Source organism: Calypte anna, chromosome 4B (genome assembly GCF_003957555.1).
Source record: "Calypte anna isolate BGI_N300 chromosome 4B, bCalAnn1_v1.p, whole genome shotgun sequence".
NCBI classification, from domain to species: domain Eukaryota; kingdom Metazoa; phylum Chordata; class Aves; order Apodiformes; family Trochilidae; genus Calypte; species Calypte anna.
Genome location: NC_044249.1, coordinates 9,151,656 through 9,176,780, shown reverse-complemented (window position 1 = coordinate 9,176,780; position 25,125 = coordinate 9,151,656). Strand labels below are relative to the sequence as shown.

Sequence of the window (25,125 nt, the reverse complement as noted above, 5' to 3'; positions counted from 1 at the left end):
AGAAGCAGACTGTGAAGTGACTGGCCTTAGAGTGGAGGAGCACTAGAGGAAATGGCCTGAAGTTGCAGCAGGGAAGGTTTACACTACATATTAGGAAGGATTTAGTTACTGAAAGAGTGATCAGGCACTGGAACAGCCTGCCCAGGGAGGTAGTGGAGTCACCATCTCTAGAGGTAGTAAAAAACTGTGTAGATGAGGCACTTCAGGACATGTTCTGGGGGGTGGTGATTTTTCCTTTCCTGGGTTGACAGTTGGACATGGTGATCTTAGAGGACTTTTGGTGATATTTCTGTGATTCTGTAATTTGCTCATCTCTAGAGTTTTAACATGCTGTTTTTCTCAGGTCACTGATCTTGATGATGAAGTGGGATCCCCAGCTGAAGAGTTTAAAGCCTTTGCAGCTGATTCTGGCATGAACAGGAGCCAGTCAGAATACTGCAATGTTGGCACCAAGACATACCTAACCAACCATCCTGCTAAGAAGTTTGTGTTTGACTTCATGCGTGTACTTATAATTGATAACTTATGTCTCACACCAGCTAGCAAACAGACTCCACTGGTAGACCTTCTACTAGAGGTACAGTTTCTTTGGGGTTTTTTGTTTGTTTTGCTTTTTATTATTTGAATTTATTGGGACACTTTATTCTCTTTTTTTTCCTCTTCTTACTTTTCCAAGTTGGAGAAATTATGGCATATGATTCAATACAATCCTGCAAATTCTCATGAGATAAGTGGGAGGAGGAGGGGAAAGAAGAAACACAAGTGTCTCATGAACAGTGATATGCTAACCAACAGCTTGGAAAAGTTAAGAACACAAATGCAAAGGGTTTCTCTCAGCCTTCCTTTGAGAGTTTTCTGGACTTCTTTTCCCTACCTGTGTGTCTGTGCACCTCTACCCAATTTGTTTATCACAGAATCAGAATGGTTTGGGTTGGAAAGGACCTTAAAGATCATCCAGCTCCAAACCCCCTGCATGGGCAGGGACACCTCCTCTGGACTTGCTTCAACAGCTTCATTCCTTTCTTTACTGGGGACCCCAGAACTGGACACAGTACTCCAGATTGGGTGTTAAGAGAGTGGAGAAGGAGGGTATCACCTCCCTTGACCTGCTGGCCATGCTTCTTTTGATGTGGCTGAGTTCAAGGCCAGGCTGGGCAGGGCTCTGAGCAACCTGGCCTAGAGGGAGGTGTCCCTGCCCATGGCAGAGGGGTTGGAATGGGATGATCTTTCCAACCTAAACCATTTTATGAATCTATGACTTTTTACTCAAGACAGATTGGTAAGAGAAAAAAAGAGCTCACAAGAACTGAGAAAAGAGAAATTTTCCAAGAATACCCTTCCCTCTTTCTTTTTTGAGGGATTTTGCTCTTTATCTTTTATCAGGCTTCCCCTGAAAGATCAACACGGACACAGCAGAAGGAGTTTCAGACGTATGTTTTGGATGGAGTGATGGACCACTTGCTTGCAGCTGATGTTTTACTAGGTAATATAGCAAAGTTCAATTATCAATCTGTTGATTTGAGGAAATGGGTTTATTTTCAGTGTCCTCTTTTGCAACACACAATTGTCTTTATCTTTTTTTCTTGCCTTTTCCTTTCCATTGATGTGTAAATGGTGCTTTCATGATTGCATGTTCCCTCACTGTCTCCATTGTGCTAAAGCTGTAAAATAGGTTATTAAAAATATATATGGGATTAAATTTTTGGATACGTAAGCCAGACAAGTTGCAATCAGAACAAAAAAGAACTGAAACTAGATCTTGCATCCTCTCTCTTACTCTTCTTGTCTTGGTAGAAGATCTGAAACTTTTGTCAATTAATCATGGGTGGGACTTTGGTATTTAAGTTAGCTTTGTTTGCATTTCCTCCTACTGCAGTTTTATTATGAATGCAGCACCACAGAAAAAACCTCTGGGATTAGCACTCCATTTATCCTGTTAATAAGTGGACAGAAGAGAATTAGAAGCTTGTAACCTGGATATCAGTAGAGTAGGCTGTCCCACCAAAGAATGGGTTTAGATGATTATGAACTGGCCTGTATGCTGTTCAAGGGGACAGTCAAGTTTCATAATGGCCTGCTGGACTTCCCAGAAGCTCTCATCCTGGGATGAGAGTCTTATCTCAGTCTTATCTCATCCTGGATGCCATGGGGCAGCATGTGTTTCTGTTTAAACGTTCACTCCCTCTTTTTTGTAAGACCATGATTTGTCTTTATCTGAGTGCAGTGCATTAACAAAAGAAGCTCAGAATTGTGTTACATGAATCTTTGGGACAGGTTCTTGTAAGGCCTGCACAACCTCACAAGTATTTTTGTGCAACCCACATTTCCCCAGGCTTTCCTTCTTCAAGGTTTGCCAGCTTCTTCCTGGTGCCATGCTGTCAGTTGCTTAATGTGCAGATGGGGTAACGAATGAATGTATGTGAACTTACATCAAAATCCCCACCACTGATGTTTTGTTGGTTTGTTTTTCGTTATGGAAGCACTTGCACATTTCAAGCTTAGCAGAGCTGGATTGACCTCTATGTACACACAGACCCATGCAGCTGATGTCCATTGACTTGGAGTTTTATTGAACGAAACCCAGTAGGGGAGAAATGATTCCAGTTGATATCATTTGTCATCTCAGGGTGTTAAAAAAAATTGTTTTCTTTTTGAAAAAGCAAAAGTGTAATTTCAAAAAGCCACAGGTGGTACAGGTAGAGTTTAAAAAAGCTCCATTTGAAAAGAACAGTTCTACATAAATACAATGCCTCTGGATCACAGAAGTACCATTTCTTCTGGATCCTCCCAGTGCCCCCAGTTCTGGTCTTGTTGCTGTTGGTTTCGAACATTCACTAAACATCAAAGTTGATTGTAGGGAAGCCCTGAGATTTTTTTTTTTTTTTTTACTGAGACTTTTTCTCTTTTACAGAAGTCTGGAAAGCACAGACTTATATAAATGTATTTACGCAGATGTGGTTCTTTGATAAATGATGAAAACTGTTTTTTTCTGTTACCAGGTGAAGATGCATCTCTGCCTATAACAAGTGGAGGAAGCTACCAAGTGCTGGTGAACAATGTTTTTTATTTTACACAGCGTGTGGTAGATAAGCTTTGGCAGGGCATGTTCAACAAAGAATCCAAACTTCTTGTGGACTTCATTATCCAGCTCATTGCACAGGTAACAATGTCTCCTGATTAGTTTGCTTTCAAAAATATTTTTGCAGATAATAAAATCCATGGAGTGATGTCACTAAGCACCACACTAGTGATGTGTGTAAGGTCAGCAGAAAAGCATGCTTTTCTTCCTCAGGCTTTCTCTCTTTTTACTGAGCTTGCTTAGCATGTCTTGTCAGTATGGAGTGCTTTAATATGAGGAGAAACAGCTTTCAGAGAGAAAAACTGCTTTGTTTTTAGAAATCCCCCAAAATAATCAACACATCACCTGAATTTTGGGCAGCTTCCTAAATTACCTTGACATTTTTTTGAAGGCTTCCTCATGCACTTGTATTGGAAATTGATAGAAGACTTCTGTTGTTAGAAATCAGCAGCATCTTTATAGATGTTAAAACTTGTGTTTCATCATGTATTAATGTTGTAATGTCCTTGAAATTCATGGAGTTCATACCTTTAGTAGAATACCAGTTTTACTAAAAAGAAGAGCACAGACCAATTCAGTGGAAGATTATATGCCAGTAAATGAATTTTCTGCTGCTGTCTGAGCATGATTTTTTTCTTTCATATCAGTCAAAAAGAAGATCTCAGGGATTATCACTGGATGCTATTTATCACTGCCTGAACAGGACCATCTTGTATCAGTTCTCAAGAGCACACAAAACTGTTCCTCAGCAAGTGGCTCTCCTTGATTCCCTAAGGGTCCTTACTGTGAACAGAAACCTGATTTTGGGACCTGGAAATCATGATCAAGAATTCATCAGTTGCCTCGCTCACTGCTTGCTTAATCTGCATGTGGGAAGGTAAATACCTCAGATGGAACCAGGGCTGTGAAGTATTAAAATCACCTGTTCTCTCTCAGCTGTGACACACACCTTGCAAATAAGTAATGTAATAATTACTTATGCAATAATAACTGTGGATAACTTTCCAACAAGTCCAATGCAAACAGGCTTAAATGATCCATTTTGAATCAGAATTAGGTTTCAAGAGCCCAGGTATTAAAGAGCATTCTTACCTCTTTTGACAGAAGTATTTCCAAATGAGAGTGTCAGTGCTCATTTCAACATTTTATTGCTATGTTTTGATAATTGGAAATACTTTCAAGGTAGAAACACTGGTGCTAAGTAATTGATGATCAAAGGGATATGTCATTAGATTTATTGTGTATTGAATAGTTAGTATAAATTCCATATGATAGTACTTGGATGTATAGCATTGATTATGTCCAGGTAGACATTGAATCAGATGTCCATGATAAATGCTGTAGACACTCACTTTTATGCATTCCTGTAAATGCCTAGCAGGTGTTTTCATTGTTTCTTTGCAAAAAGGTGTGTGACTTGTGTTTCATTCAAGGACACTTGGGAAGCATCATCAGCAGAAACCCCAAGGTTCTTCATTTGAGGCCTTGGCTGGTTTGTGTTTGTTCAGATGTTACCATCTTCCTCCATCAACATCAGGGACCATGGCATGTTATTCTTCATAAACCTTCAGTTCAGTTTATGACCACAGATTAGGAGTACTCACGTGGACAGAAGGGAGAAGTGGAGATACCTTGCTGTACTAGCACATATTAATTAATCTTTGTGATACTATCACAGGGAATCAAATGGTTTAGCTTGTTTGTTTGTTTGTTTTCCTGATTGTTGTTAACTCATTGTATATTTGTAGCAACGTTGATGGGTTTGGATTGGAAGCAGAAGCCAGGATGACAACGTGGCACATTATGATTCCCTCTGATATAGAGCCAGATGGAGTCTACAATCAAGATGTCAGTGAAGGTAATCTGAGTGCCAAAGCCACAGATGTCTGCTAATGCCATTTCTGTATTGTTGTCACTAATACTTTACCCCAGTTACACTCGAGAGGGGAGGGGTATGTGTGTATAAAAATATATTAAAATAGATGAAAAAATATTTATTAGTAGTAAGACATATCCAGGGTAGCTTACTGTTAAAACAGCAAGAGCTCTTTATTTTTTTCTGGGCATTCCCAGAATTAGAAATACTGTTCTACCTGCACCAACTTGAATGCAAGAGAAATGGGTCATTTAAAGTATGCATCATGGTTTTGGCTGTATCTTACACAAGTATAGGCAAGAAATAGGTAAGAAATAATTGGTATAAACAATAAAATTATTATTCAGTGGCACCTTCAGAATCTTAAACTGAAAGGAAGTGAAGGATTCTATGATTTTTATTCTTGTGTGTGTATATATTTAATATTTTTGCAGGTGTGTACTAAAAGTTTTGTGTAAAAATATTAGTGTGATGCCTCAATAGTTACAGATATATATATATAGATGTATACTTCTATAATATGTTTTTGAATGTCATTTTGCTAAAAGGTGGATGTGGGAGAAGAATCACAACTAATAAGAGCCAGAATTTCAGTTGCACAAAAAACAAATTGCCCCAATTAACTGTTACTTTCTGATAGCATATAAATGGCAACAAAAAGACACTCTGGTTAAAGGCATTTCACAGGTCATGCAAGAGGGCAAGAAACTGGAGTATAGTTGCAGAAATTACTCTGTTCTGTAAAAATATCAATTCAGTAAGACCTGTAGAGAGATCACTTGTCATCTTGTACCTATGCAGGTCGCCAGCTTCTTTTAAAAGCCATAAACAGAGTGTGGACGGAGCTGATTCACAGTAAAAAACAGGTTTTAGAAGAAGCTTTCAAAGTGACTCTGCCTGTCAATGATCGTGGCCAAGTGGATATAACCATTGCAAAACCTTATATTGAAGAAGCAAGTTTAAAGTGTTGGCAAAATCATCTGGGTAAGTGTAACTGAGGATTTATCTGTCCTGAGTGATAGATTTCCCTAAAGTGAATCATATTCACTGGGTGTTAGCTTTTGAGTAGGATGAGTGCACTCAGCTGTCACTTTCATTCTGAAACTGTACTGTGCACAGGATATTCTTGCACTGCCCACAGGGCCTTCATTGAACAGTGCCAGTGGGCCCAACAGTGTCATAGAATCATAGAATGATTTGGGTGGGAAGGGAACTCCAAAGCTCATCTAGTCCAACCTCCTGCAGTGAGCAGGGACACCCTCAGCTCCATCAGATTGCTCAGAGCCTCCTCAAGCCTCACTGTGAATCTTCAACCACCTCCCTGGGAAACCTGTTCCATTTTTCTACCACCCTTATGGTAAAGATTTTTTTCCTAACATACAATCTAAATCTGTGCTTCTCCAATTTAAAACCATGGCCCCTCATCCTCTCACTTCAGCCCCTTGCACAGAGGACCTCTCCAGCTTTCCTCTAGGCCCCTCCAGGTACTGGAAAGTCACTATTAAGGTTTCCTGCTTTTGTGAATAAGCATGCACCAAGTAGCATATTGTGGATTGCAGTGATGGAATAATTTAATTCCTTCCCATGAAGATTTGGGTTGAGGTGACCTGTGTTACCATTCTCAGGACTGGATATGCCAGGCAGAGAAGGGAACCCCTCTTGATGATGTCTGGGTGTGCAAGCCTGCAAACTCTGTCTGGTGATGTGATTGGAAATGTGTGACTGAGCAGTCCCAGCAGCAGTGATACTATGACTTCTCATTCTTGGCAGAAATCTGTTGAGTATAGAAAGCAACTTTGCAGGAAAAGGACCTGATAATCCTGGTGGACATTAGCTCTGTGCCCATGTGATGAAGAAGGCCAAGTGCAGGACCGAATCAGCAAGAGTTCAGACATCAGAAAATAAAATTGCATAGACATGACTCTGAAGCTAGGTGATGTTTTTGTTCAGACGTAACTGTTTTTTCATCTCTTTAGATGAGGACTGAATTTGTATCTCATGGAACCTGATTTTGAGAATTAATAAAAGGAGTAACATGCATTTGTCATGCTTCAATTCACAAGGCAAGCACATCACAGATTTCACCTGGGCATCTTGCCTCATACAAGTCATGATTGTTTGGCGTGAATTTGAGGGCTGCTGGGCACTCGTAAAAACAAATAACAACAAAAAAACCCAAAGAAACAAACAAACAAAAAAGACATAAAAAAAAATCCTGGTTACCAAAATATTTGCCTCTTCAAAGCGTCAGAAAAGGTCATTCTCCAGGGAGGTTAGACTTAGATGATCTTTAAGGTCCTTTCCAACCCAAATCATTGTATGATTTAAAAAAACAGCTATAATAAAGGGAGGAGAGAAAAAAACAACCTAGAAAGTGCTCCCAACATTGTCTCTTTGTTTTCCAGCTCATGAGAAGAAATGCATCAGTAGAGGGGAGGCTTTGGTTCCAACCACACAGTCCAAACTCTCACGTGTTAGCAGTGGGTTTGGCCTCTCTAAACTGACAGGTTCCAGGAGAAGCCGCAAGGAGAGTGGGCTCAATAAACACAACCTCTCTACACAGGTACTTTCTATGCATCAGTAATGTGCAAGCTGAAATCCAGCAATGTATGTTCAGAGTTTGTAGTAAATATCCCAATGTAAGGAATTCTGTGAAGTGTGAATTGATACTTGTTGTTTGGTTTTCCCCATATTGAATGTCCAAACTAGCAGCTTGCTTCTGCCTGTCCTAATCTGGTAGGTGCATCTGCATAACTGTAACATTAAGTCAAGCTTTAAGCAATTTGTTGTTGGAAAGACTGCCCAATTGGTCTGGTTCCTTGCATGCTTTATTGCTTTGCTAGTCTGGGTCTTAAATTTGTTCTCTACTACCATTCTGAAGTGGAAACTGTGAGGCAGATCATTGTCTTTTTTCCGTCCTGCTCCCAAGATTACATGGGTTAGGAAAAATCCGTATCTGAATTTGTGTGTGTCATGACTGAAAAATGCTGCTTTGCACTGTTTTTATTGTAGTGCAGAGAAGAGTTCAGCAAAACAATATGTGAAGATAGAACTGGGCAGCTGCTTCACAGAGGTGCTTGCTTAAAAAGAAAAAAATTTTTAAAAATTTTAAAAGTGTTAGACCAGAGTAGCACAACAGTGGTACTCTGGGTATGACAGCACCTGATAGGCAATTGCAGTGATTTGATATAAAGTATTTGAGGCATTTTAAACAAAGGAGAGAGAGAGGTTTGAAAGTTTTGGAGGATTGAGTTCTTATCATATTTAGCACGTGGATTTGATAAAATAAGGAATTCTCAGTGCTCTCAGTCCCTTTCCTGGTGAACAAGGCATGCACATGAAAGGGAAAAGGGAGCTCAAACTGAGCTGGTTGGAACGGTTGCTGGCTTTGTCAGTAGAGGGAGCAGTAAGTGAGAACAGAGATATTCCAGTGTGGAGTGCTGGGTTTCTAGGCTGCATCCACAAACTGTTACTTAAAAGGAAATAGGGAAAAGTAGTAATATTTTCAGTGTTAATTTTCGGCTGTTTGGAAAACCCCTGTCATGTGTATGGAATATTTTCCAACTCTTCTGATTTTTTTTAGAAAATACTTGTATACATGAATTTACTGCATTTAAAAAAAAGGAAAGGAAAAAAAAACATCAAACAAAACAATGTTAAATACTATTAAATATGTTAAATTGTTAAATAAAACAGTAGTTTGAAATTCATCCTCTAAGCGATGCTTTAAAGAAACTAGCCTTTGTGATTAGGTTTAGCCAAGGGGATCCACTCATAGGATTTAATTTTTTTTTTTTTCAAACAAAGCCTGCTTTTGTAAGATGTTCTTCTGTCCTCTCACCTTTCTATTAGGAAATTTCCCAGTGGATGTTTACTCACATTGCAGTGGTTCGGGACCTGGTTGATATGCAGTATAAGGAATACCAAGAGGTATGGTTCAGAGGAATTGTTACCTCACACTCATATTCTGACCTGCTAGGCTTCTCAGTATGGAGCTTGTAAAATATCACATTGTTGTGAATGAAATGCTTGCATGTTTAGATACATGTCATTTTAAAGGGCTTTTGAAATGTAATCAGATAAACTCATTTGGATCTGGTTGTAGGAGGAAACTCCTGTAGCAATATCACATTAGCTAATCTTAATTTTTTTAAGGAAGCTTAACTAGACTTTCCTTAGAAGTGTAAAAGTGTAAAAAAGAAGAAAAAGGAGAGAGATTGGAAATATGCTAGAATATGCTGTCTTTCTAAAACATTTTATAAAAACTTAAGAGTAGAGTGGGAGAAGCATTGTATACAAACAGTACTTATGTAGTAACACAATAATATTTATGGCACCTTTCCCAAATCAGGCAACAATGGAAAGTGGCTGCTCTGTGCTGTCCAGAATGAAGTCATTGCACCTACTGTTTCTTCCAAGCATGAGCTTCATGCTATAGATCTTAAGAAACCAGCCTCCAAGAGAAACCAGTTACTGAAAGCAATTGGTTAAAAAAAACAGCCACCAAACTTTGCTTCATTTAACTTTTTTCTCCAGTGTAAACAGAGACCTCCAAAACAATTTTTGTTTTAATTCTTAAGCTCTTTTTTCAAAATCAGTGCATCAGTGTTATTTTTTTTTATATTTGCCATTTAGAAATGCATTCATTTAAGGATACAAACAAAAAGAAGAGCTTTTACGTTTCTTTTTTCCCCTTCTTTGTTGATTATTACAGTGTCAACCCTGCTTTTAAATCTCACTAAGCCATACTAGGAAATGCTACTAGAAGTCTGAAATATTATACATTTTTCTGTAGTGTACTGTGGTAAAAATTTCTCTGCTCCCATCAGAGACAGGCTTAGAAGTATCATTCCTGATGCATGCACAAATGTCTTTGTGTTCAGCGGCAGCAGAATGCATTAAAATACGTGACAGAAGAGTGGTCTCAGATTGAGTACGAGCTGCTACGTGAGCGAGGTTTGTGGGGTCCCCCCATTGGCTCCCACCTTGACAAGTGGATGTTGGAGATGACTGAGGGGCCCTGCAGAATGAGGAAGAAGATGGTGCGGAACGACATGTTTTATGTTCAGTATCCCTACATGCCTGAAGCTGAGCAAGAAACCAACTTGTTGGTGAGTACTCCAGATTTGTGAGGAGTGATTTGTTGTAAAATCTGTGGGGTTTTTTAAGTTTGGGTTTTGGTTTTATTTTTTTTTTTTTTAAGAAACACATTTTGCTTTGTAGTTATTACCCATTGATATGTGCTAAATGGTTTGTAAGATCCAGTTGTTCCTCTAAATATATTTAGAGAAGGAACTGAATCACTCAGCTCAAAACTAAGTGAACTCAAAGACTAGCAACTATAACATAAGATAAGGTGTGCTTACAGCAGCTAGGTGATCATGCAAGTGAACAGCAGAGGCATCTTCACAAGTCTCTAGAGCTTGAGAAGTACCATTACTCAGGGAGATCTCAATGAGTTCTTGGCCCTGTGGTAGATAACGTGGTCAGCAGTGACCATGTTAAAAAAACAGGCCACAGGCCTTGGTTGGGGTGTGTTTGTGAAATGTACATCCACAAATATGACCACGGGCTGCATAGCAGAAATGCATATGGCCTTTGGAAGCATGGCAATTAGTTCCTGTTAATTTTGGAACATCACTTTCAAGAAACATAGCAGTCTTAGTTGTGTCTTTTCAGGCATGTGTGCATCCATGCAGAACTTTTTCCTCAAGTTAAGCGTGTGAGAGTACTCAAAGAAGAAAAAAATAACACTCATCTGGTTTAAAACCATTATTTAGTTATATTTGTCTCCTTGCAATGTGACACAGAAGAGCTGTAGTAACAGAATTTTCGGAAAGTGGAGAACATGCCATCATACATTGTTCTCAAAAGTGTTCTTTCTCTGATGTTTATATAATTGATGCCCTGTTTTCAGTCTGACTTCTCAAGTAGACTTCCCGAGACATCTGATGATACCGTTCCTCAAAAGGTAAAGAAAATAAGTATGCTGGCTGAAAGAATGTAAAATAAATACAACTTTTTTTCCTCCTGCATGTTAGGCAGTCTTAACCAAGGCTTCTACGTTTGGCTTTCAACTTGCTCTTTCAGTAAATAGCTCCAGGACTAAAGGATTTTTAAGTAATCACCTTAGAAGAAAGTACTGTGCTCTCCTCCACCTTCACCTAATAAAACTTTTTGTAGATCTTCCTTTCTTCCCTGCACACTAACAGGCTTTGTCAGGCTGTGCTGTCACTGTTCTCACTCTGTATTGTGGCTTTGGGATCTGAACTAATGGTCAGTGGAACATGTTTAGTAATGGGCAACGTCATCACTTGGAAGCACTTCCTAGGAAAGTAAGTGTGTAAAGGAGATCTGGTGAGCAGTTTTTCGTCCTTTTGGCTGTAACAGGCCTACTTCTGTTGGAGCCCATGAATTTTGTCTTAGCTCACTCTTCTCCTCATTTTTACTATTAATGAAACATGCATAATCGTTCAAAATGTATGAGTCCTGCCTTGAAAAGAACAGACTTGCTTGGAAGTGGCTTCTCTGTGAGCATTTCACTGTATTCTGCTTCTTTGTTAATTTCAGTCCCAGTCTTGCCCATCACTAAGGATAATGTGTAATGTGTATTCACTTCTTTTTGAATGACATTTAACAGTAAACTAATATCTATAAGTAACTATGTTATACAAAATATCAAATATAATTGTTACTGTTTTCCTTTCTCCACGTTAGCAGTGCTAGTTAGGATTTATCTCAATAGGCTTTACACAAAAGGCTTCCACAGAGGTTTAAAACATCATTTAAGTGGCATTTTTGTGGTGATAAGTGAATACTTCGTTAAACATAAATGAGTCATTTATATCACATTGCCTTAGCTGTTTTATTTTGGGCACAGCCAATATGACCTGAAATAATAAGTCCCTGTGTTGCTGATATTTATTAATCTCTTTGTCATCCCAATGATCCACTGATAATAAAGCTATTTGGACTTCTTGGGTCATTTAGTTTCCCACTATGCAGTCATACAGATAAATTAAAATCCAAAATTAAGAAAAATATAATTTCTAGTTACTACTGCAGAAGTAGACAAGAGAGAATCTTGACTGAAATGGCAGTGATATTCTGTAATTCTGCATAGTGCAAAGCATCCAACTGGATTTATAATAGTATTTTGTAATTATCCCAACTTGATTTTGAAAGTCATGGGAAACAATGCTACGGAACAAATAAAAAAAAAATTTTAGATGGACAACTGAACACACTCACAAAGCTTTCTGGAGCTGGGGCTAAACAGTATTCAGACAGGAAAGTTTTCAGCTGCAATATAAATTCAATGGGCTTTCAGCCATCCAAATATGTCAGTGTGTTAGTTTTGGAAGGGCTCCTGGCTCATTCATACCTGCTTTATCTTCATATGTATCTCCTGTAATAATTGTGACATATTGATTGCCCTCATTTAGTTCTAATTTCTGTTTTGAATGTTATCTCCATAATCAAGTGAGGAACATAAGAATTAGCCTGTGGTGGAGGACAGGAGACAAGAAGGAAAAGAAAACAAACAAACAACAAAAAACAAAATCCCCTTTAACACAACCAACCCAAAGCAAACCAAAATAAACCACCCAAAACAAAAAAATAACCACCACACCACCACCATAATTAAATGTATCATTAACCAAAAGTACAAAAAGTGCTTGAAGAATTATTTGGGTTAAATGGATACTCTTGTGCTGGTCTCTTGCCCACAAACTAAAAATCCTTACTAAAAAAACCACAACTGAATTAATTAAAAATTTCTGAGCCTTTAAGGTAGCCTCTGGGTGCTTTTTGTTCAGATGAATTTCCACATCCCTGTGTCTTTCCTTGAGGCAAATTTTAGTTCAAACTATTGCCCAGCAAAGAAGTTATCTGGCTAACAAGCTGCAAAAGTTGCAGGGCATTAGGAAGGAGAATAAAATGGCCCTCTGATCTATCCATCTTAAGCAGAAGTATCCCAACCTTTTGTGGCATTTCATACCATACTGGCCAGACTTCTCATTTCCCACACTGTAGGTTTTATCTGGAGTGCATTTTCTGAGTGCCTGAACAGCCCTTGCAAAGTAGCTCACTGATTAGGTCTGCTGAAGAGTCTCTGTATGTGTTGGTGTATGACTGAGCACACAAAAAACACTTGATGGGCATGCACTGGGCTGCACATGGTGTTCCTGAAATGTGTTCCCTCGAGTGAGGAGTTGACTGACCAAGTGATCTCTTCAATTATTTCTAAGAAACCTGCTCGCTACCGGAGAGCTGTGAGTTATGACAGCAAGGAGTACTACATGCGTCTGGCTTCTGGGAACCCTGCAGTCTTTCAGGATGCTATAGAAGAGAATACAGTGGGTGAAACAACTCAGCAGGAGCCAGAACATGGGGAAGACACTATTGCAAAAGTCAAAGGTTTGATCATTTATTTCATTCAGAACTATTCTCTGTAAAATTATCTGCCTTTGTATCTTCTCATACATTTGCCTTAAAATAAATGTAAGTATCCTGTAGGATTTTTTCTCTGGTTTAGCATTATCGGTAGTTTCCAAGTTCCATAGGTTTTGCAAAGGGAATTTTCGTGTCAGGTTTTCATTTATCTATCTCTGTTCTTCTTCTCCAGGCCTGGTGAAGCCTCCCCTGAAACGATCTCGCTCTGCTCCTGATGGAGGAGAAGATGAGAACCAGGACCAATCTCAGGATCAAATTGTTGAGGGGAGTTCGATTGATGAAGAGGAGAAGACTGATAATACAACTCTCCTTAGACTTCTGGAGGAAGGAGAGAAGGTGCTGTGTACTTCAAACACCTAAGCACTTACTGTACTGCAATTTCTGCGTTACATGTTGCAAGCATGAATAAATGTTCTAAATGCCTTCCCTGACCAACAGCTGAATTATCAACCCCCTCCTGATACCAAATGTATGCTTAGGTTTAAAGAGGTTCAAAATGCCTGAACTGGAAACATTCTTCTTTCCTTCTGCCTGCTAGAGACAAAAAAAAACCTGTCTTGAAATTAAAGCTGCCAGCTATCCCATGCTCGGATTATTATCCTCTTGGCTTTAAGGTGCCGAGACAGAAAAGATACATTTAAAATATAAATATTGAATATGGCAGACTGTCTTTAATTTGCTGTTCCCTTCATTAGAATGAAACTCCTTAGTAACCACAAGAAGAGTGTTGAATGAACATGCTGTGTATTTGTTGTTTCAGACTTTGTCCCTCTGAATATACTATAAATACATTTGTGATCATAGTCGAGTAGAATACAGGTTCTAAGATAAGATGTGAGTTGGGACTTTGTCAGATACATTATGTTACACAGAAGTTATTGAAGTCCCTTCCCAGTTACTAATCACAGGCTTTAGCAACATCTCTGATAAAGGGGGAAAAATAGTAGAATTGTTGGTGTATCCACAAGTGATAAAACAGTGTGTAGGGCTTGTTGTGATGCAGCCAGGGGCTGAGCCCGAGCTCATTGCCCTGCCTGTGCTGCCTTGGCTTTTCATTACAGATCCAGCACATGTACCGCTGCGCTCGGGTGCAGGGCCTTGACACCAGCGAGGGGCTGCTCCTCTTTGGGAAGGAGCACTTCTATGTTATTGATGGTTTTACCATGACAGCCACCAGAGAAATTCGGGATATTGAGACACTGCCTCCGAAGTGAGTAGATTAATACAGAGTTTCCTCAGTCTTTTTATTCCTCAGTTTCCTTGCTGAACAGAAAGTAATGAGAGTTTTGAGGAGCCAGCTCCAAAATAATGTCCAGTTCAGAAGGACCTCAGAAGCAGTTTGCTCTGTGCTCACAAATTGTTCAGAGTAGTGTGGTCTGTTGTGAAAATCAGCTGATTCTATAACTGGGCTCACGTGTGAGAGTACCTGGAGTACTATGTCAAGTTCTGCAGCCCCTTTTACAGCAGGGACACAGATGTGCTGCAGTTCGTCCAGAGAAGGACCACAAAGATAATCAGAGGGCTGGAGCATCTCTCCTGTGAAGACAGACTGAAAGAGTTGGGGTTATTCAGCCTGGAGAGGAGAAGGCTCCAAGGACACCTTATTATGGCCTTCCAGTATCTGCAGGAGGCCTACAAGAAAGCTGCTGAGGGACTTTTTAGGATGTCAGGTAGTGATAGGACATGGGGGAATGGATTTAAACTAGAGGAGGGGAGATTTAGAATGGATGTTTGGAAGAAGTTCTTCACCATGAGGGTGGTGAGACACTGGCACAGGTTGCCCAGAGAGGTGGTGGAAGCTTTTAAGGCCAGGCTGGACAGGGCTCTGAGCAACCTGATCTGGTGGGAGGGGTCCCTGCCTATGACAGGGGGGTTGGAACTGAATGATCTTAAAGGTATCTTCCAACCCTGAAAATTCCATGAATTAGAAGAATAATTATCTTATTTTATCATCTTTTTAATCACTTTTCACTTGCCTGCTTATGCTCTTTTACAGGATGCATGAGCCAATCATACCTCGGGGAGCAAGGCAAGGTCCAAGTCAACTCAAGAGAACATGCAGCATTTTTGCATATGAAGATATCAAGGAAGTACATAAAAGGAGATATCTTTTGCAGGTACCTTAGATACCATATTTGCATTGAGGAACCAAGTCTGGAATTTTTTTATAATGTTTTAATTTTTAAAAGGTTGAATAAACACATAACTGATCAGTATTTGGAAATGAAGTTATTTAACTGTGTTGAAATTGAAGTGCTTAAGTCAGGCATTCTTGTTTGAATGTTGAGTTTATCATGGTGTAATTTATTTGATGTGTTAGTGAAATTCAGTGTTCTGAAAATGAAACATCTGGCCACGCTAAGCAAAGGCTGCTTCATCATAATTTGTTGTCAGATACAGTACAGTCTAACTTCAAGTGGTCTGTGCCTGAACTCCAGAGGTGAAGAGTAAATTGTGTGTTGACATGGGTTTTGTCCTCTTTGTTTTCAGCCAATTGCAATTGAAGTTTTCTCAGGAGACGGACGGAACTATCTTCTAGCTTTCCAAAAAGGGGTTAGAAACAAAGTTTATCAAAGGTATTGTAAAATAAGTTAGAGCATTTAATCTGAATTTTTGCAAGTATTTGTGTTGGGCCATATTTGAGCCTACAGGGCCCTAACAACCATCTGCTCAAAATGAAGTCTGTAACTGTACTAAATGCACTGTGTTTCTAAGGAGAAGACATACTGAGGAGAGAAACACTAATCCTCATCTCCCTTTCAACTGCTGATGCAGGTTTTTGGCTGTGGTGCCATCTCTGACTGACAGTTCAGAGTCAGTGTCTGGGCAGAGACCGAACACCAGCGTAGAGCAAGGGTAGGTGGTTCTGTTCCTCACCAGCTCTATGTAGCTTGTCAGTTTCAAATAAATTATGCTTGCATTATGGTCAGGATTCAGTGGAGAGTACTGCAACCTCAAATTAAAATTGGGCATTGCCAAAATAAATAACTAATAATGTGCTCCTTTTGTTTTAAATGGCCTAATATCATTGGTAACATTCTTCTTACTGCTTGGTATATGGTATCAGGATTAATGTTACTGGTATACAAATACATCCTGAAAGGAATAGGAGTGCCAAGGCCATTAGGTTTATCCAAGCTGTTGATGATATTTTCCTCTTGGGCAGCCTGTTGGATACATCTGTACTTCCACTGATTTGTGTAATTAACATGCATAATCTTATCACAGTCTGGGTTTGGAAAAATAAAAAGGTACTGCTAAAGCGAAAAGCTTGTTTTTCTCTAGTTGTTAAAATTTAAAAGCTTTCATCTTAGAACTTGAGATTGTCTTGTGAAGATGTAACCCAGATATCAGTGCAAAGTAAGAAAATACACTTCCTTCTTCCCATTAGGTCTGGATTGCTTAGCACTCTAGTGGGAGAAAAATCTGTTACTCAGAGATGGGAAGTAAGTATGAAAATTTTGGGATCTTTTTTATATGAAATTCCACATTTTGTGCTTACACATGATAAATCAGTGCATAGAATTCTCATTCTCTTATTCATACAGGTGGAATGTACTACTGTAGAAAGTGTATTCCAGCATTTTAGTTTGTAGTATTCATGATGTCATCATCAAATAGGAAATGGTTCTACTGTTGAAAATGTAAGGGTGTGGGGAAACTGTAGTAGAAGTAGACTGAGCATTGTAATACTGAATTTTGGTATGTTTGGGGAGAGCTGAACATTTTGAGAGTCTGGCAGCGTGGACATTTGATTGTTGTAAAGCAAAGACTTGACAGTGCTGTTATTTGTCTTCCTTAAGAGAGGAGAAATCAGTAACTTCCAGTACCTGATGCACTTGAACACTCTGGCGGGCAGATCTTATAATGATCTCATGCAGTACCCTGTGTTTCCCTGGATCCTTGCAGACTATGACTCAGAGGTAAATAAAATACCTTGTCAGTAATCTTTTGTATGTTGGAGATTTTGCAAATATTACAGCTTGCTTGTACTGCCTTGGTAAAACGAAACCTTACCTTTGTTGCCAGTTATTTGATGTCATCTATTTTGTAATGTTCCTTCCACTTATCAGTCAGGAGGATATTAGAGATCCATGGCTGTCCCATGCAGGCAGGCCCTTGGCTATGCTGATTTCACTGGATTGTCCACAGCTGAGGGCCTTAGTTTTTTCTATGGAAGTTGCCTTTCTGTGTTGCAGCAGTTCTTGTAAGACTTTGTATTAGTTTTATTCTGAAAATCCTGAAGGATGTTATGCCCACAGAGAAAGCATGCCTGTCTAGAAGACTGGTATGGGTTGTTATCAAATCTGGCTCCACAGCATAGAATCTGCTTTTGAAAAAGATGAAACATCCTGTTGGTGCTTTTGTAGGCAGCTGTTGCTACCAGCCAGACCATAACACAAAATATTTTTAAGGGTGCGTGTCAAGTGTTCAGGAACAGAATTAGAGGGATCTGGAGAAACAGGATGAGAAGAGCAGGGAAGAAGTTATCTGAAGCCCAGATGAGTCTTAAAATAAAAAAGTGACTCTCTTAGATGAGATGGAAGGACCTTTTTTTAACGTTCATTACTAAACATTGTATCTGCTGTGTGTGCAGAAACACAGTTTGAGGACAGTTTGAAGTGGTATGTGATGTTAAATATGGTAATCAGCAGTGTTGAAAGGGGTGTTTGGTTTGGTTTTCTTTGTTTACTTTCTATAAAGTTGGTGGCTGGTTTATTTTTAAAGGAACTGGATCTTACAAATCCCAAGACATTCAGAAATCTGGCCAAGCCCATGGGAGCTCAAACAGAAGACAGGTTAGCTCAGTACAAGAAGAGATACAAAGACTGGGAAGATCCCAATGGTAAGTGATGATATGTCATGAAGGAAGAGCAGAGGGACTTGTGCCTGTCACATGGTGGGAGGGAGTCACAGATTTTTATATTATGGGTCAAAAAGTCTGGAAGGGGGTGTGCAGTACTCTGTTGTGGCTTTTAGTTTTCTGATTTTTTTTTAATTAGAGCAAAGTTGTGCTTGTTTTCTTACTGTATTGTTTCTTTTAAATTCAACCGAAAGCTTTTGTTTAGGTGTAAATATATATATATATATATATATGTGACAAAACATTCACAACAGTTCAAAACAGTTCAACAACAGCTGTTGAGCCAGCAGTGTGCCCAGGTGGCCAAGAAAGCCAATGGCATCCTGGCCTGTATCCGGAACAGCATTGCCAGCAGGTCCAAGGAAGTGATTCTGCCCCTGTACTCAGCCCTCGTGAGGCCACACCTTGAGTACTGTGTCCAGTTCTGGGCCCCCCAGTTCAGGAAGGATATCGAGGTCCTGGAGCAGGTCCAAAGGAGGGCAACCAGGCTGGTGAAGGGACTCGAGCATAGACCCTACGAGGAGAGGCTGAGAGAACTGGGGTTGTTCAGCCTAAAGAAGAGGCGGCTCAGGGGAGACCTCATCGCTCTCTACAACTACCTGAAAGGAGGGTGTAGCCAGGTGGGGGTTGGGCTCTTTTACCAAACGACTTTCAACAAGACAAGAGGGCATGGACTTAAGTTGTGCCAGGGGAAGTTTAGGTTAGATATTAGAAAGAATTTCTTTACAGAAAGAGTGATCCGTCATTGGAATGGGCTGCCCACTGAAGTGGTGGATTCTCCGTCCCTGGAGATATTTAAAAAGAGACTGGATGTGGCACTCAGTGCCATGGTCTAGCAACCGCAACGGTGGTTCAAGGGTTGGACTCGATGATCTCTGAGGTCCCTTCCAACCCAGCCAATTCTATGATTCTATGATTCTATGATTCTATGAAAAGCTAGAGTGAGGCACATAAGGCACACCACCAGCTGTCTCTGCTAATATAGTTGGAGTGCTGCTGAGAGAAAGTAAGTTGTACAAAGGAGTAGAAACACTTCTGCATTAGCAGTACTCTAGCTTTTTCATTTAAGATTAATGCATTTTTTTCTGAAGAAACAACACTTTCCTAGCTAAAAAAAAAAAAAAAAAAAAAAAAGTTTGAGACAAGTTTGTTTAACTACTGTGGTGCTGTACCAAACAACAGCAGGTAGCAAAGACGTTTATTTCCATAACTGACTGTTCTAAGTGTATTTATGCAGACTTTTTGCTAGGAAATGAAGAAAGTAAAGGCTGTACAATATCTGTAGCAAACAGTTCTGAGACTTCTTTCTACCCAAGCCTTTAATTCCACAGAAACCATTGAGACTAAAAGTTTAAAAAAAAAAAAAAGTAAAATCTTCCATCAGAAGAAAACCTGCTCTCTAACATTTCAATTAGTTATAATAAAAAAATTACTAACCATTCAGTGTTGCACTGCAGAAGCCTGCTGAATTAGCACTACTGGTCTGTGGCCCAAACTCAAGTGGTAGCTGTGACAAAAACTAAAGCTTTCATATTCCTGAGAATGAAAACAAAGAATTCCAATTTTAAATGTGTCTAAGGTCACATATTAGTTAAAATGCAAAGCTAAATAATTTTTTTTTCAGTTAGTACTGCTTCTATCATGTAACTACGTTAATCTGTGTATGATTTTTAATCTTCTGCAGGGGAAACTCCAGCTTATCACTATGGGACCCACTATTCATCAGCCATGATAGTGGCTTCCTATCTCGTCCGGATGGAGCCTTTTACTCAGATTTTCTTACGTTTACAGGTAAAAGTTACATCACCTCACTTTGTGTTTCCTTCCTTCTGTACTTTTGAGAGCTAAGTGAAAAATACAATCAGTCAGCTTTGTTTTCATCAAATATGGCAGAAGAAATATTTTTAGCAGTTTATGTTACCTGGAGATTTTTGATGTTGCTTTGCAGAAGATGTAATGGAATTCACATTTTTTTCCTTGGAGTTTTAACATTTTCCTAAATATATGCAGAACAAAATACCAGTGGACAAAAAAAAACTATAAAAGCAAGTTTTATAGTGAAAAATACTTGCCCGTCAGGCTTTATTTTTTGTTGTTGAAACAATCATATGCCAGTTGTTTAGTTCTGTGCTAAAAGAAGAGACTAAACTTTGAAATGGGATTAGATGACTCTCTCCTTGAAATTCTGTATATCTGTTTCTCAATTCTTTATGTTTGCTGTTGTTATGTACCAAAAAGTGATGCAGCTGTTTACATCCCCTATATCTCTATTAGGCAGAGGATGCTCTGATTTGCCTTTTTGGCCAAATCTGCTGTGCTGAGAGGTGTTGTGATGCTGACATGCTTCTGGCTCTGTCCCACAGGGAGGTCACTTTGACCTGGCTGACCGGATGTTTCACAGTGTGCGGGAGGCTTGGTATTCAGCCTCCAAGCACAACATGGCAGATGTGAAGGAGCTCATCCCTGAGTTTTTTTACCTCCCGGAGTTCCTGCTCAATTCTAACAACTTTGACCTAGGTAGGCAGAAAGACTGTGGTAGCATTGCTATGGGTGTGGGAGCAAGTGCCAGACAGAGGTGATAGCTTCAGGCTGGAGGTGATTACTCCAGCAATGAGTGCTCACTGTAAGCATTTAATGCAGAGTTTGTTCTGAGAATTGCTGAACAAGACAGTGAAATAGCCAAAAATGCTCTTTATTTGAAGTGGCATGTTTTAGTTGATTTTTTGCTTTTTACCAGTTTGATAAAATAATCATTATATTCTTGGGAGGTTTTCTGGTTTGTGTTTTCCTCCATATAGTTTTCTGTTCCATTATGGGTTTTTCTTTGCTTTTTTTTTTTTTTTAAGTTTTGCAAAATCTGTTTGGCAGTCTTCACTTTCTAGAATTTTGGCTTAAAGTACTCTTTAAAGGTTTAGTTGAAATGCCACAGTTGGCTTTTGTGAGAGTGATGATTCAACAGGAGTCAAATTTCACACCTGTTTTTCCTGAGGATGTGTGTCACTTATTGCTGGCATTAAACCCTTATTTTCTGGTCTCTATGCTATGAATCTAATAGCAATAGTAAAGATTAATCAACTAATGTATTTTAATGGCCTCAAATACTTAATTCAAAATGTATTGTAAGAGATTGGAGGCACAACCAAAAGAACAGCACGCAAAGACCTCTTCAAAGTGTGTTTTACACAGAAGTGTGTGGCCATTATTGGAAAAACATTGAAGTCCTGTCCACTTAACCCCACATCTGATAATTTTTCACTGTGACCATTGGAGTCCTAGAAATTCTCCACTGAGCATTTGGAACAGCAATAGGAAATGTTTTGTTGTGAACAACTGTCAAAGATTCTGTGATACCTTTGTGTTAATTTGTAGTAATCCCTCTCTCCCTCCCTGGAGAGAGGAAGATTCAGTCAGGAGAGGCAAGCTATGTCTCTGTTGGAGCAAAGTACTTAGTCCTGTACCCCTGTAAACTCTGAAATCTGCTGGCTGTTCCTCTGAACTAATAGGAACTTTGGAATTGTCTCTTGGCAGCAAGCAACAAAGCAAGAATATAACTGGGAAGTCTTAAGAAATACAGTTTTTAGTAATCTCCACGTGCCAGCATTAATGTTCAAGAGTGGGAAGGGAATTGTCTGGAACCCAAATGAACGTATGTGGCCAGACCATGCCCAGGGGAATCACCAAGGACTTTGGGAATGAAGCTTGTGTGAACCTCTTAACTCTTCACCGTTAGGAAATTAATATTTAACATGTACTGCTGTAATGGGCAGTCATTCTCCTGGGCAGAACAATCATTCTATTCTTTGATACAGAAACAGAATGCTTGTATTCTGGAGAAAATTAATCCTGGGATGAAATACTGTTCCACCAAGGCTTCTCAGTACAGTTTTCTGTTACACTGTTCAGTACTGGAATTTATTTCAAAATATATTCAACTGGCCATTGCTGTATCTATACTAAACAGATGCCAAGTACAGGAAATTGTCCTCTCTTAATTTGGGCCACCACTTCTGTTCCAGTTTTCCTTATAGTAGAACAAGAAGGTAAAAAAAGGGATCAGAAAATTAACCTAGTTGTGCAGATTCCTCTGGAAAATTCCACTGCTTCTGTGGAAGCAGTTGGCTGCTTAGGTTCATGCTAAACTAACAGAACAAGATCCTGATGGTGCGGTGGTTGCAGAAGACTCTTTTTACTGGCTGTTGTTTTCATTATCTTTCATGCAGTGCAGTGCATCTTTCCCATGATGGTGAGAGAAAAGCAGAAAATTGCTTAATAGAAAAATAAAAAAATAAACATGTTCCAAGTGCAATTGATGCGGAAACAAATGTTTTGAGTGCAGACTGTACATTATGAAGTTGTGAAGGTTGAGGAGGAGTCATTTAATAAGCGTCTCTAAGCTATAATAGTGTTTGTTTTGAAGAGCATATGCTGAAACACTGCCCTAAGCTTCAGAAGTCTTAGCAAGAAGTATTTGAATTCCTCCTCCTGCGACCAATCTCATGTGAAGACTTTTTCATGTTTTATTGCCTGACATTTAAATGTGACACAGTATTTTAAAGACAAGTGTGAAATTGGTTGCTTTGTAAAGAAAAGTTGTTAGAATTTGATTATTTTTAATACTTTTTTTTACCATTGCTGTTGCAGTGCAATTTCAGTGCTTCTCTACAATTTTTTTCTCTATTTTATAGGATGCAAACAGAATGGCACTAAACTTGGTGATGTAATCCTCCCCCCATGGGCAAAAGGAGATCCTCGAGAATTCATCAGAGTTCATCGGGAGGTAATTAGCACTTCAATAATGACAATAGGAAATGTGAGCTGGGACTTTTGACTGCACATTCATCTAAGATCAGTTTTGGCAGTCAAAGCTATCAGCCAGTCCATGAGTTCTGGGTTGATGGCTAATTGTTGCACAAGTTTGTAGAGCTGGTGTTTTCCTCCCCTTCCTTTTAGCTTAAATCTGTCACAGTTTAACACTGGCCCAGCAATTAAACCAAATAATAGATGGTCTCTATCATTCCTCCTCTCCTCCCTGATAAACTACACAGCTTTAATGAGACAGCAGGGCAGCCCTGGGAAAGTCCAGGCTGGACTCCTGGGGTGAGCAACAGGCAGAAGCTGGAAGCAGGAACACACGGACTCAGACTGGCACAGATCAGGACCACAGGCAGAGGAACGGACGGAATCCTCCCAGGATGCTGAAGCAAACAGGGACAGGCAAAGAAGGGGAAGCAGGAAGGGGTTTGACCCTCATGATCCCTCAAATTTATACTGAGTATGACGTGTATGGGATGGAATACTCTGGTCAGTTTTGGTCTTGTTTTTTCCTCCCTAAGGGGTGTGACCTTTTTACTCCTTTTCTCTTTATGGACTGTAAGATGTTCCTCAGAACTGAGCCATGTCCTTGGTTCTGCACACCATTCTCTGGCTGTAACTATAAACATTGAGCATTATCAGTCCCAGAAGCAGACACTGTCTGAGAAACTTGCTGTTTATTTCAGCAAGTGCAGCTACTTACAAGAGACTTAGCTGAAAGCAAGGCAGAAAATTACCTTTATCCTGGCCCAAACCAGGACAGCTAGGGAGTGAGTCGAGGCAAGACCTGCTTCAATGAAAAGCTTTATCAAAAGGTAACAAATCTGTTAAAATATACTTGCTTTCTGGCAGGTGAATGGACTCAACTGATGACCACATCAGCTGGCATTAACACGTGCTCTCTGAATTGCAGGCTCTGGAATGTGACTTTGTGAGTGCACATCTGCATGAGTGGATTGACTTGGTCTTTGGGTATAAACAGCAAGGTCCTGCTGCAGTAGAAGCTGTAAATGTCTTTCACCATCTCTTCTATGAGGGGCAAGTGGACATATATAACATCAATGATCCATTGAAAGAGACAGCTACCATAGGATTCATTAATAACTTTGGGCAGATACCAAAGCAGGTACACCCTTTGTGGAATTCTTACTTGCCTAATGACATTCAAATGTAATTGTATTAACATAAAATGATAAAGTCCATTAGTGTTTTTCCAGAAATACTCTTCCAGTCATGTGAAATAATTTACATTTCCATCATAAATGCCATGAAAATCAACCTTGGGCTTTGCTTTTGAGATTATAAATTTTTTATTTTGTTTTCTTCTCCCCTTTGCACCCTTAAAATAATGAAAAAATGAATTCTAAGTGCCAACTCTAAAAATCAGACTAAAAAAAAAAAGTATGTTTCTGCTGCAGAGTCACAGGGGAGCAATGAAAGTGCCACTTCAAAGTAAGGCCTATTGTTGAGATATTTTAAGCTATCCTGTAATAAAATGTTTTATATATTTTTAAATACATTTTATAATATATTAAAATATTTTCTATAACCTATGCTGCTTTATTTTTTTTTTATACCAGTTTATTAGTGTTCTTTAGGGTTTGGCCACATCTGTTTTTTGAGGAATCTGTTGAAAAAACACCTCAAATTTTAAATTAAGAAGATTGACTCCTGTAGGACATCTATAGATAAGATGCTACATAGACATGTTTTTGATGCAGCTTTAAAGTTTGTGTTCTCTTTAAGAGATCACTTCAAATACTTAGATCTAAAGTTTTACTGTCTGTGTTTTTTAGGGGTTAAGGTTTCTTTTTCTCTTTGTGTTTTTTGTGTGGGTTTTTTTTTAATAGGCATTTCTTCAGGGTTTTTTGCTCTCTGGTGAAACTTCTGTAGTTTCAGCGTTGAGAAAGAAGGCTTAGAGGGATCTTGTGAATGTCTATAAATATCTGAGGGGTGGGTGTCAAGAGGATGAGGCCAGTCTCTTTTCAGTGGTGCCCAGCAATAGGACAGGGAATAATGGGTTGAAGGTAGAACATA

At 39.3% G+C, this 25,125-nt stretch overlaps 1 protein-coding gene across 5 annotated transcripts in view; it reads left to right on the top strand.

Annotated features, from left to right (window-relative positions):
• Positions 1-25,125, top strand: part of WDFY3 (WD repeat and FYVE domain containing 3) — a 153,518-nt gene that overhangs the window by 116,310 nt on the left and 12,083 nt on the right. For all 5 annotated transcript variants that reach the window (XM_030450431.1, XM_030450427.1, XM_030450428.1 and 2 more), the window contains 23 exons: positions 344-577; positions 1,384-1,483; positions 3,000-3,160; positions 3,727-3,956; positions 4,828-4,937; positions 5,757-5,939; positions 7,361-7,518; positions 8,808-8,885; positions 9,839-10,066; positions 10,873-10,926; positions 13,208-13,376; positions 13,585-13,748; positions 14,474-14,622; positions 15,409-15,529; positions 15,903-15,988; positions 16,188-16,268; positions 16,804-16,858; positions 17,216-17,335; positions 18,141-18,258; positions 19,961-20,067; positions 20,640-20,793; positions 22,962-23,053; positions 24,002-24,214. In XM_030450431.1, the coding sequence (XP_030306291.1) occupies positions 344-577; positions 1,384-1,483; positions 3,000-3,160; positions 3,727-3,956; positions 4,828-4,937; positions 5,757-5,939; positions 7,361-7,518; positions 8,808-8,885; positions 9,839-10,066; positions 10,873-10,926; positions 13,208-13,376; positions 13,585-13,748; positions 14,474-14,622; positions 15,409-15,529; positions 15,903-15,988; positions 16,188-16,268; positions 16,804-16,858; positions 17,216-17,335; positions 18,141-18,258; positions 19,961-20,067; positions 20,640-20,793; positions 22,962-23,053; positions 24,002-24,214 (3,165 nt within the window). The remainder of the gene's footprint in view (positions 1-343; positions 578-1,383; positions 1,484-2,999; positions 3,161-3,726; positions 3,957-4,827; positions 4,938-5,756; positions 5,940-7,360; positions 7,519-8,807; positions 8,886-9,838; positions 10,067-10,872; positions 10,927-13,207; positions 13,377-13,584; positions 13,749-14,473; positions 14,623-15,408; positions 15,530-15,902; positions 15,989-16,187; positions 16,269-16,803; positions 16,859-17,215; positions 17,336-18,140; positions 18,259-19,960; positions 20,068-20,639; positions 20,794-22,961; positions 23,054-24,001; positions 24,215-25,125) is intronic.